General features: G+C 43.4%; 2 protein-coding genes across 2 annotated transcripts in view; one reads left to right on the top strand and one right to left on the bottom strand.

Annotated features, from left to right (window-relative positions):
- The window catches only part of LOC104928802 (E3 ubiquitin-protein ligase TRIM38), an 899,066-nt gene that overhangs the window by 427,672 nt on the left and 459,112 nt on the right, over window positions 1-12,282 (bottom strand). The gene's annotated exons all lie outside the window — the stretch shown is intronic.
- snd1 (staphylococcal nuclease and tudor domain containing 1) overlaps window positions 1-12,282 on the top strand; it is a 159,661-nt gene that overhangs the window by 98,825 nt on the left and 48,554 nt on the right. The window contains exon 17 of the mRNA XM_019273145.2: window positions 714-902. Within this exon, the coding sequence (XP_019128690.2) occupies window positions 714-902 (189 nt within the window). The remainder of the gene's footprint in view (window positions 1-713; window positions 903-12,282) is intronic.

Raw genomic sequence — 12,282 nt, 5'->3', positions numbered from 1 at the left:
AAAATCGATTGATTTTCTCCCCCCCTCTTCTTTCCCCCGGTCGTCCATCACTTATGAAACAAAATGTAATGAATAGATAATTAGCCTGAATAGGCAGAATTTGGTTATAGTCCATCATGGGAAATGTTGTGAGATCTTTCCTACTTTGTCAGCAGGGTTAGCTATTCCAGTGCCCTCATTTGTTAACTCAAGGGAATTGCAACTTGGGTGTCACTAATTACAAATGATTTACATTCCGAAAATATTAAAAAAGCCTTAATTAAGGCTGAAATGCACACACAACACTAATTTAACGGCACTGGTACTTTCTGTGCAGGCCCTGGGATTTGTACACCAAAGAGTGTTATTGTTTGCAAATAGACAAAGGAGGACTTCTATTGAAAGGGGATGGTAGTCCTTAATCAAGAAGTTGGTGAGACAAGAAGGCACTACTTGCGTTTTTGTGTTTAAAAAAAGTATTTGTGCCACTCAAAGACACAAAGACCAAATGGTACTGATTGGGAAATCCACAACAGAGTTTAAGAGGATCTGTGTATGCGTCCTAACAATCAATACAGAGCTCACAGGCCTCCATTGATGTGTCTTTTTAAGATCAGTGGTGTCTTCTAACCAGTCATGCCGTCCCATCAATGGCGTAATGATGTCTCAAACCTAATCTTGGATACAGAACATTAACTGGGCCTCTTGTCTTCCTCTCTGTTCTTCTGTTCCAGGTTGAAGTTGAAGTGGAGAGCATGGACAAAGCAGGGAACTTCATTGGCTGGCTGCACATCGAGGGTGTGAATCTGTCTGTGGCTCTGGTAGAAAACGCTCTGTCTAAGGTCCACTTCACAGCAGAGCGCAGCGCCTACTACAAAACCTTGGTCTCGGCAGAGGAGGCATGCCGACAGAGGAAAGAGAAGGTAGGTCTCATTTAGACGCTACAAGAGCTGCGACTACTCTACATCCCATTAAACCATCAGAGCGATGACCACACTCCCAAATGATATAAAACTGTCTTCATAAGTCTTCAAAGTCATTCTTCCAAGTTATTTACTCGCATCCATCCCACACTCTCATTCACTAAAAGAAGACTTGGACATCCAGCATGACATTCAGTGTTGTATTATTTAGAAAAAAAGTTAGAGCTCGAGATGGTTTTCTGTCCTGGGCTATGCTGGATGATAATGCTAGGATGTTGTGTTTCCCAGGCACTTTATAGATAAGCTGAATTGTGTCACCTCTACCAGCAGATCAGAATTTATTGTGCTGCCTTTCACATCCCTGATCTACGCTGTCCTAGGTCTGGCTGCCTGTGCACATATTTAAGTCTGTGCTGTATAAAAACACTATGGTTAGGTCTATTCCTTGCAAGCTACAAAAGGTCACTCCACCTTCAAAATCAGTACTCGTCGGCAGTTCATTAGTAAAGAGAGGTAAGGTTGCAGCCCGCAGGAATGACAAGCCTTCAGAACTTGGGGAGGGAGAAAACATAAGCAGCCGTTTGTTCCAATAAGAGAACACACAAACACATTCTTCCAGGCGTTGGCAACCAGATGCTTCCTTTGGCAACACCCAACTCTTCTCTCAACAGCAACTCTACTATTCTCTCTAGTAAACTTCCACACACTGCCCTTGTCAAAGGCAAAGCCCATCCCCCATCACCAGCCTGACAGCCAATTAGGACAGGTGGTGCCGTGACCTTTGGCTTCCATTAATACAAAACTGAGCTTTTTTTATCAAACCGGGAAGTGTGTATCCGTTTGAAGATAGGAGAGGACACGTCAATATATCTAACCTGACACTTCATTCAATCATGAGGAGTAACAGCAAGTCGTGTATTAATAGCACGCAGGCAGTAGCTTTAGTTAAAGCTACAATAATGTGGAAATGCTCCATCTGTGGTTGAGAATAGCCACATATTTGCCATTATCATTGAAGCTTCTTTCCTCAATGGGAGTCCTTTGATGGATGGAGGCCTCTCTCACACTGATCCTGATCTCGCCCTGCGTTTTCATTATGGCTCCACGAGTCATCCCTGCCAGATGCTTGAAGTGCCTGGCCAGCTGTCATCCTTGTCCTCTTCCTCTCTATCTCTGTAACTTATTTCTTTTAGTCTCTCCCTCCCTCCCTCCTTCGATTCAATTCTCTCTCTTCTACTCACTTCTACCTGTTTCGGTCCTTTAGGAGACACAAATGCCTCTTCTCTCCCATATAAACGTGATATATTGCCGGAGCCAAGACGGGGCTGTGTTCTTTTTCCCTTCTCTGAATCTATCATGTTCATTGTCAGTGTGTTCCTGCTCGTCTTTCTTGCTCTTGGCTTTCCTGTTTTTTTTCTCACAGATACTCTCCATCTGTGTCTTTTCTCAAAATGGTGAAGGAGAGAGCTAAAGATCTGGACAGTTCTAGTGGACCCTTTTTTGTCTTGTTTTACAAAAAAAAACAACAGCAAAAAAACAATCTCGCCAGCAATGTGAGCACACAGATCCTGCCACGTTAAATCTAACTGCACCAAGATTAGACATTCCTGACACCTCTGATGACAATTTCACTACCGGTTTCCGACCCCCTTTGCAGTGACAGATTGACTTTCACCGCAAGGTTTTGACTTGAGCTAACCTGAGTCCATACAGGGCCGAGAGGAAAGACAACCGAACGGGGTCTGAGTAGACAGACAGTGATTATGTTTGATGTTAGTTTGCCACAGGCACCGGTGCACAGATCAACCACAGCCTGATTTGTTTGTGTGTGGTTGTGTGTAGCGGAGAGTCTGTTGTGTTAATGGAGGCACGGGGGCAGTCGGTTGCATGTGTGTGCGTGAATGCATAGCATGCAACTTGAAGGCACATGAGGTGGGACTAATTAACCCGTAGAGACATCTCGAGAAAAAAGCTGAGCGCTTGGCAAATTTGTTTTTCTTCTGTCTTTCTCTTTTGAAGCAGCGGCTGATCTTTGTCTGTTTGTAGGCTGAGGCTAGGTAGGGTAGATCCCATCTCCTTCCCTCTCTTCCTCTCTTCTCATTGCCCTCTCTTTATTGTCCCTACGGCTATGGATGTGGAACAACATCAGTGGGGTACTGCTGTGTCAGGTGTCCCTACAAGAAAACAAGGTTGTCGAAATGAAGTGCATGAGCACACACTCATTAAAGGAAACTTTGCGTTGGTGGTCCAGTAGGGACCCAGGGCAACAATGGGGATTGAGGCTTTCTGCAATAGCATCCTGAACCAAAACTGCTTAGTTCGAGTGACTTAAGTGAATATGAGTTTTTGCTACAATGAGACCAGTGGGACAAAGTGATTGTGTTCTAAATGAAGCATTCCAAAGGGTTTGAAGAAGAGCCTTTTCTAGAGCTCAGCATGTTTTGATCTTGTGTATCAGCATCTCTTGGAACAGTCCTCACAGCAAACCCATTTCTCTCCACACATGCAGGAGGCTCAAGTTGTAGGCCCATGCATATCCCTAATTCTGTTCCCAATTATGGTTATTTATGGCCAAGCTATTGTTTTCATAAATCTTTTCAAAGTCTGTCGCACTGTCAGAACCCATTGTCATGCTAACATTTACATGATTCAGCTATAAAGCAGACATGTATACACTCATTTCATGTATTTACAATGAATCAGTTGTCGCCAGGCAGTACTCATGCCCTCTTCTTAAATCTCTTGCCTGGTTTTGCAAAGCATTCTTGTGCATATTTGGATTCTCCGAGGGGTAGAAAAAACAAATTCTTGCTTACAAGGCATCTCTGTAAACAAGACTTGTTGCGAAAACGCTGCATTTTGTCGTCGTAATATGAGACGGCTCATTGCAGATATTCATGTGATGTTCCAGTATTCCCATGCTGCAGCTGAGAGAAATAAATTTGACAAGATAGCAGCAGTTTGGCTCAAAGTGAATTGGGAGCAGAGATTTCGACTGCAGAGACACTGGCTGTAGCTTTCATTTAAGATCCCCCAAGACTGAACAGGTGTGTGTAAATATTTGGTTGCGCCTTAAGGGATTTTATGTTTAATTCAGAAACAAAAAGGTGAAATGAAATACTTTGGTAAATGAGGGAAATCAATTTACACTCCCAGAAGCTCCACCATCTACCAATATGAATGATTTTTGAGGGTGTGCTTTTCATGCCTGTGTCATTATTAGGCATAGATCTACTTGAAAGAAACACAACTTCATAGCCGTAAACAGGGAAAAGAAAGAAACATCCTAACAACTGGCCCAATTATAAAGAAGCAAATCAACAATTGGCCCTTAATAATAACCAGAGTGCTTTCTGTTGAGCAACGTTTGCTTTGTTTTTTGTTTTTGTTGTTGTAATTACCCAACCTTGAAGGAGATTAACATACTCCAATAAGTCTCAGCGTGGGAGATGAAGATAAAAAAAGTGAGCAAGAAAGAGAGAGTGGACAAAAAAAACAAAAGAAAGAAGATATGACAACCCCTGTTAGATGTTTCATGTCACGGGACTCGCATCCTTTCATCACTGCCCGCCTTTTTCCTTCAGTCCTGCTCAACTTTCTTCACGGACCACTGTCTCTTCTTACACCGCTACACTCTTCCTTTTCCCGTCCTTGACCCTCTGAAGCATAAACCCAGCAACCGTTCCTTCTACTTCACCCTTCCATCAGCGACACTTGTCAAAGCACTTGAAGCAGCATCGTTTTGACATTGAGCTTGTGACGTGTCCTTGACGGAGCCTGATTGAAGTACATAATCTTGTTTCAGCTTTCTGTACTCTTTGGATGAAGTCCAGCCGATTTGGTGTCACTTTGCCCAAGGGCCTGTTCACAGATTTACATTAGCACGATTCAGACCCACCATTTTTTGTACTGCAAAGCAAATCACTGCGCTTTTATTTGCTGTGATTGGCCCGACTAGCATTGTAAGCATGTCTGATTATGTCGGTACGTTGCAATTTTTGTCCCTTTTTATTTTATTTCACTTCAGTTGCCTCTGGCTCCCTCTCTCAAGGGTCCGTCGGCTTGCCTCGCAAGCCAAACATTTCGACAGCTAACCAGAAATCCACAACCCCCCGAACCCACCTGCTTTTTATCTATGATTTCTTACTGTTTTCAAAGAGTGTGCAAAAAGCAACATCTCCCTGTCCTCCCATCTAAGCTGTGTCTTCTCAGCAGTCAGCACATCACACACCTGGCTAAACAGGAACACGCTGTGGATGAATCAAGATAATTGGGCTTTTAGCAAAGCTAATAGTCTTGTGTCTCTGAGTGCATGCTGGAGGAAGTTTACCTCTAGAGGACTAGTTTCACTCAAAGATTAGTAATGTTTTTTTTTCTAATGGCATTTCTATGGAAATTTACATGGTATTGTATGTATAACGCATTTGTACAAGGACAGACTATTTTCCGTCCGACATGTGGGATGCAGATTCCCTGTCAACTGTAAATAGTCGTGCAGAATTCCATACATGCAGCCATGTTTGGTTTTCATGGATGACAGTCTCTTTTCTATTAATACCGTTTTCAATGCTCTCCTAAGCCCCGAAGCCATTGAAACGCTTTCAAGGTTGCAATCTTTTTCTCTTCCCTTTTCCCATTTTCATTGGCCTCTCATAGTGAAATAACCTGTGGCAGTCACCAGGCAATATCATGGAAAAAAAGCCGTGGATTAATATTAAATGGTTCATCTATGGCGGCTTCTAGTGAAATAACAAAGTGAATTTGACTCAATCGGTTGCTGACTCTACCCATTGGTTCACCAATTTAGGTCTCTTTCAGCCAAATCCCTTTGCGGCTCCAGCAAATTATCTTCTCTTAACTTTAGTCATTTTGGTGTTAGTCCCCGGCCGTCCTCACTCCGCAGAGAGATTTTTGGCAAACACGAAATCATTACTGTTATTACTTTTTCTCACACAAATTGCATTAGGCCTTGAGAAGAATAGAGCCTTAATGGTGTTCTGGGGCAAACAGGATGATTGCACCTGTATTACCATTCCACTCATCCCTCTCCCCCTATCTCTCCCATCTATTGCTTACTGCTGTCAGCGTCGCCTTGTGATTTAACAAATGGAGGCGCTACGGTGTTGAGACAACATCCATGACAATCACACAAAGCTAAATTAATGACCGGGCTAGATTCACGTCCAGTCCATTTGATAGGTAGCAAAAATTGAAATGTCCCATCTGTGTTTTGAAAGTTATTCTTAAGCAAAGTGCTGAAGTTTTAAGATTTACCAACCACTTTGATGATTTCTTTGTTACTGCATTTCCCTTTTAGCGCCCCATTTCCTCATTCCAGCCATCACAGAAAACTTTTCTGCCATGACACTTATACTATGTTCAAATCCGCTGTAACTCCAGTCTTGGTCACTTTTAAAGATTGAGATTATACAGTATGCTTCATAGGTAGACGAAAACTACTTCCTTTTTAAAATGAGTCAAGTAGTCTTAAAGTGGTCTCTTTGATTGCAAATTATACCTAAAACTTTCTTAAAGTACAGATTTCTATTTGTCTGAAAACGTTGCGTGTTTAAATTCTTGGTTTGTCTGTGGGCTGCACAATCTCCCCTGTAGATTTGAATGGGATAATGAGATAATAGAAAATCCTTATTTAATATACTGTAATATATCTGCAGCTTTGATTATATTGCCTGGGTCACAAGTGTGCACAGCTTGTTTGCATTTCCTCCGTTGCTCTTTTTGGAACAGTTTCAGAACAGTCCGCTGTGAGGCTTCAAATGGGTGAACTTTGGATGAAGAAAAAAGGCACTGCCTCTGGTCATATAGTGCCAACCCGAGCACACTCCCTCATCTTAATTTAATAAACTTGGACTTCTGCTAAAGACTTTGAGCGGACGCATATTGCGTGCATCCTGCAGACCATGCATAATGCAGGTGTTGTATCAAAAACTGCTGATTCAAGACAACTGTCACCCCACCCAACAATTATTCAGACATGCAGCTGTAAATGAGTTGAATAATACATGTTCTACATATTTTAATAAACAATAAAAGACAGATTTGTAACATTTGCTCTAAAAGCATTTTAACATAACTCCTTGAGGATTTTTCCCTTGTGACGTTTACATAATTATAATAAAAGAATATATAGCTATGTGCAGAGACGCTTTCAAATACCAGAAAACTAATGGGAGAATGAAATGCCGTCTGTGGCAGCATTTTGCTCAGCCACCTGAAAGATGGAGGGCCAGGAGAATCATTATGTCACTGGTGATTTGCATTTTTTTGCCCTTTAGGAGATGAGTGGCTAAAACTGTGCCAAAAGTCACAGTACATCACCTCACCCATGGGCAATCTATTTATGCGAGTCTTGCTTGTGTTCGAGGTTTCTGGTCCTCAGTATTACACAGTGCAGCACAACAGCAATCACCAGTCAAATAATCACTAAACTCCAAGGTCTTGGCTTCTCTTTTGGCCAACATTATTTCTTTGGCTCACTAGAACGAGAGTGTCGTAGCTGTGAGTAGCACTGAACAGGTTAGTAACAATTTGATGACTCATGGTGCAGCAGTCCTGCACCTACTGTGGTCAGATCTTCTTTTGTTTCCAAGTTTTCGGGTAGCAGCTGCGTATGTGATCTTTTCAAACCAAGGTTACCCGTGTTTTTGTTTTTTAGGTATTAAGTGCAGTGGCACTATGACAGTTGTTAGTCCTCCGAAACCAGAGCACAATACAGCAGTACGCCTCTGCAGCATTATCTAACTAACAGTGTGTCAGATTATAACTGTGTCAATATAAATGAACCTAAACTTGTCTGAGACATCAGAACAACAGTGAAACATCTGTGATCGCCTACCACGGTGGCTCAGGGGACCCCATCCCATGCTGGAAATCATCAACACGTCCAGTGCAAGAACGTTTGGCCCCTATTTGCCAGCGTGTCAATACGCAAGCAAGATGTAGGTTGCAGGATTTGTTGGCGAGTGTGAAAGGACAGCGGGATCACAGCAAGGGGACATTATTGCCTGCAGGGTTGCCACAATGGGGGAGGTGACCCGTGTGAGACCTCACATCTCTGGAAAAGATGGAGGGAGCCGTACACTTTGTTATATACCACAAATTCTCAGGCTTGAGTTTGTGTGTCTGCATGTGCACGGTTGTATGTACTTGTACCATTTCTCTTTTGTTTACTACGCCGTAACATATGTATGCCTCTTTGCTTGTGTGTGTGTTTACTCTTGCCTTTCGTCTTTGTTCTCAGCACTGTATGCACAAGACGAACCACCTACCACACAAAAGCAAAGAGCTGACGGAGGCTTTTTTTTCACATGGCTAAAAGATTACATAATATAACTCTCAGTGCACCGTGTACACATCCGCACACGCAAAAAAACTTGGTTGCGGATGGAGGGAGGCGGCACACATGCACACACCATACTCTCACTGTCTCTCTCCTGCTGTACTAGAACACGCTTTGAGCATGTGCAGTCTGACAGTGCAAATACGGTACACATGCACACACACACACACACACTCTTCTGTGACGCACCCCTCCTCCTCCACCACCACCCCCTCTCCTGCAGTGTAGACAGTAAGCTGGACCCTCAGTGCCCTGAGGCAGAGAGACAGAATGACGGAGAAAGAGATCAGTGGACCCAGTGATGTGTGTGTTATTTACACCCCAACCCCCAGTTCTCTCTCTCCGTCTTCATCCTCCTTTTCCCCTAGTTCCAAGCTGCAAATTCAGCAGTCTGTCAGCTCCTCTCTCAGTCTCTCGAACACACATGCAAACATACTTTCCGTCTTTATCTGCCTCGTTCCCTGTATGACACACAGGCCGCGCGTTCGCACGCATGCCGGTCACCTGCGAAGTGACGCATACAAACTTATTTTGATGAGCAAGTAACTAAAAAACTTAAGACACACTCAATGAAGCAAGTCTGTCTCAGCAGTCTCACCTTCTTGCGTACTGAATTATACATTTACATGAGTTGCAGGATTACACGCTGACTTTGAAAATGTCATCTGAAAAATGCATCCAGCCACAAGGACATCAGGACAATCCTGAGGAACACGCACCCGGATGAAATATTCTACTTGATGAAGCATAAAAACAGGAAGTAGGCCCTTTTTGTTGAGCATAACATTTCGTCTGTGTACTTTGCGTACTTGTGCTGTTTCACCATTGCAGCACTGGGCATATGGGCCTTTCTGTCCATGTGTCATTGTTTTGTTTGTGTATTTAACTTGCGTGTGTGCATATTCATTGTTATGAATAAGACCCTGCGCATGTATTTATATGCATTTGTCTGTATGTCCTTGGCCTTGTGCTTTCCCCCTCTCTCCAGTCATGCACGGGATTCTTGCCGGCTCTTAGCAAAGGTCCCTCAGGGGCAGGTTTGCGGCAGCCTCTGGTTCATCAGTGCAGAAAAACTCAGGCAGTCGCCACCTCAACCCCCACCCTACTGCATCCCCCCCACCCCTTCCTTACCCTCTGCTCTGAGGATGGAGGGCTGAAAACAGTGAAGGGGAGGTGAAACGCTAGCATAATGTGATATGACATAGTGCGTTGCATTATGGCTGATTAACACATGCTCAGCTCTGCCACCCGCTGTAGAAAACACAAACCCCCAGGTCTGCCTGGCTGCCTTTCGCCGTCCCTCGTGCCTCTTATGTCTCGGGGCTTCCCTCTTTCGTTTTTTTTTCCTTCTCCTCCTGCCCCAATTTCTCCCTCATCTCTGCTGATGAAAGTGAGTATGAAGGACACTCACTGACTGGAGTTGGGCAAGCAGATTATTTGTTCTTTTTTTTTTCCCCTTCCTTTCTCCCCCTTGGTTTGTCCCTCCTGGGACACTGTAAGGAGACACTTTTCCACTTGGTTTGCTGAGGACTGGTTGTGGCTGACTGCTTCCTACCTCCAGTAGAATAAGTGCATGGAATACAGACAGCAAGCCTTGAATTTTAACATGGGCACATTTGACCTCTGCAGAGCTTTGATTAGCCAGTTGCTGCAAAGGTTATTACCTTTGTGCGACGTCTGTTAATTGATGCAGTATTCGGGGTATTTGCCTAAATGCTGTATATATTTATCTGAAGCTACTTATCCTTGAAAATATTCCCTTTGGAATACTCTTAATAGATGTGCATTTTTTTCCCTGTTCACCCTTTCTAAAAAGTCATTTATTTAACATTGTTTTTAAGTACTTTAAGGTTTAAAGGATTTGATTAGTTAGACTGGAATCAGCCTGTGTCGGTGACATTCCTGTAACCTTGCAGCGCTTGGTACACATAACTCTGCCGTGATGTATTGGCCACACCATTCATGTGAACATCCATTACGAACAGAAGCAGCGATGACATTTTCCCCTGCAGATAACTGACATTTATTTATTTTTGCAGTCATCAGACAGATGCCGTGAAAGCATAGAGTCCGCACACTTTTCGCCCCCGCTGCAGGTGTCCTCTCTAATCATCCTTGTTTAATCAGGGGAAGAAAGAAAACAGAGTGGGCTTTATCCGCATTTGCACTAAAAATAAGACGCATGCAAGTTATGGTCATTTACACACACTTTGACATTTTTTAGGGCCCCTGCTCGGAGCCACACTTAACTCCATTTAATACGGGTCGGCAGTGAAATATCCCTCCCTTACTTTTCCCCCTGCCTGCCTCCCTGCTACCCTCGCTTTATAATGAAATGCTAAATATTTGTTTCTTGAGGGCTCCATTTAAATGCGCTCTCTGCTGGTTGGTGGTTCAAACCTTGCCCCGTTTTAATGAGTTCTGGTTTTATTAGTTCTGAGGCATTAAGATCAGACCTTGTTGACATTGCCCCACCGGCATGTCACCTAATATGGTTTTAACATGTGCTAGTTTCCTCTGACACCTCCGACCTTGTAAAATTTGAATTGTAATTTATGATTACTATGTTTGCTGTTAGCACAATATACAACAGCTTCATCCAGGTTGAGGCAGACCAGGCCAGTCTACTCTTCTCTTGGGGAGAAGAAGCTTATAGCCAGTGTCTTTATTACCTGCTCACACAGTGTCCTCCACACATTGGCAGAATCGTCTTGGCTGAGCAGCCAATTCCTCTCCTAAATGCATTTGCTTATTCTTTTCCTCCATCCGTCTCTCGACGGCTCCCCCACCGCCTCTCATCCCTCTGCTTTTCTAACTTTTCCCCCCATCTTCAACTGCTCCAATGTTTCATTCATTCGCTCTTGCTTCAGTACCTACACCCTCATCATCCCGCCTTTATTTCAGCCTCTTTCTCTTTCTAACTCCCTTGTTCCCCTCCTCCTTTTTACCATTTACCAACCTAAGCACTGAATTAGGCGTCGTATTTATTATTCTCCCCTTACCTCACATGCTTCCTAATGCTTTCTGTGCGAGGAGAATGCAAAGTGCATTGATTCATTGACGCAATTTCTTTCTTCTACTGTCCCCTGTAGCCACCTCTTTTAACTACTTTTTCCAAGCAAGGGCATCCTTTTCTCTGAGTGAGACATGTGAGGAAAATTCTCATTTGTTTAATAGTGGATGTTGCCAAAGCAGACAATTGAACTGCTCACTAGTTCACAATGGTTCATCATCAACCATAGCATGTTACCCTACATTCTTGGGTTCACTGTATTGTTTGTGTGTCACACGCTCCGCCAGCCACAATTCTGGCAACTGCAGAGGGCCATACCTGTCAGCTCAAGTTTTATCTGTGAGACTCATATTTTACTGTATCTAAGTGGCTCTACAGGGATCGTCACGCTGTCCAACAAAATAAAATATGTTCCTGTGGCCGTAGTTAAGTTATACAATATCAGTGCACTGCAGATTGCCATTGTTGGTGTGTGGAAAGGCATCCAAGATGTTTGTTAAACCTTCAAAAGAAATGCTATCTCTTAATGGGAAATTGATGGGTCCTCTTTCATGGGTTGTCAACCTTGACGAACGATGACGTGGAAAGAGGAATAGATGACTACAACACAAGGAATCAGGGACAGATGACTGGTTGAAAGATTTGCTCGAGTATATTTCGGATTAACAGCCTGGATCGGACATAGTTGCATAGAGTGCATTTGTGTTGCCGTGTTCACCACTGTATTCTCCACAATGTGTGTTAGTCTTTGTCTGACCATTAGAGGTGTGGCTGGCCCATTCCATCTCATCAGTCAAACTAAAGGGAAGTGGAAGGGTTTATTAACAGGGCGGGCAAGATAGCTGAAATAATTCTGCGCCTGTCCTCCTCTTTTGCCTCTTTTTCACCAAAGTGACAGTTTGTTTGTTTTTTTTTCGTAGAGATTTAGGTTTGAGAGAGCTTTTTTGAGCTTTATTGTATAGAGACAGCTGAAGAGTGACAGGAAATGTAAGGAGAGAGAGATGGGG

This window comes from Larimichthys crocea, chromosome XX (genome assembly GCF_000972845.2).
Source record: "Larimichthys crocea isolate SSNF chromosome XX, L_crocea_2.0, whole genome shotgun sequence".
Lineage (NCBI taxonomy): Eukaryota > Metazoa > Chordata > Actinopteri > Sciaenidae > Larimichthys > Larimichthys crocea.
The sequence above is the reverse complement of the archived record's forward strand: the minus strand, read 5'-3'. Positions and strand labels throughout refer to the sequence as shown.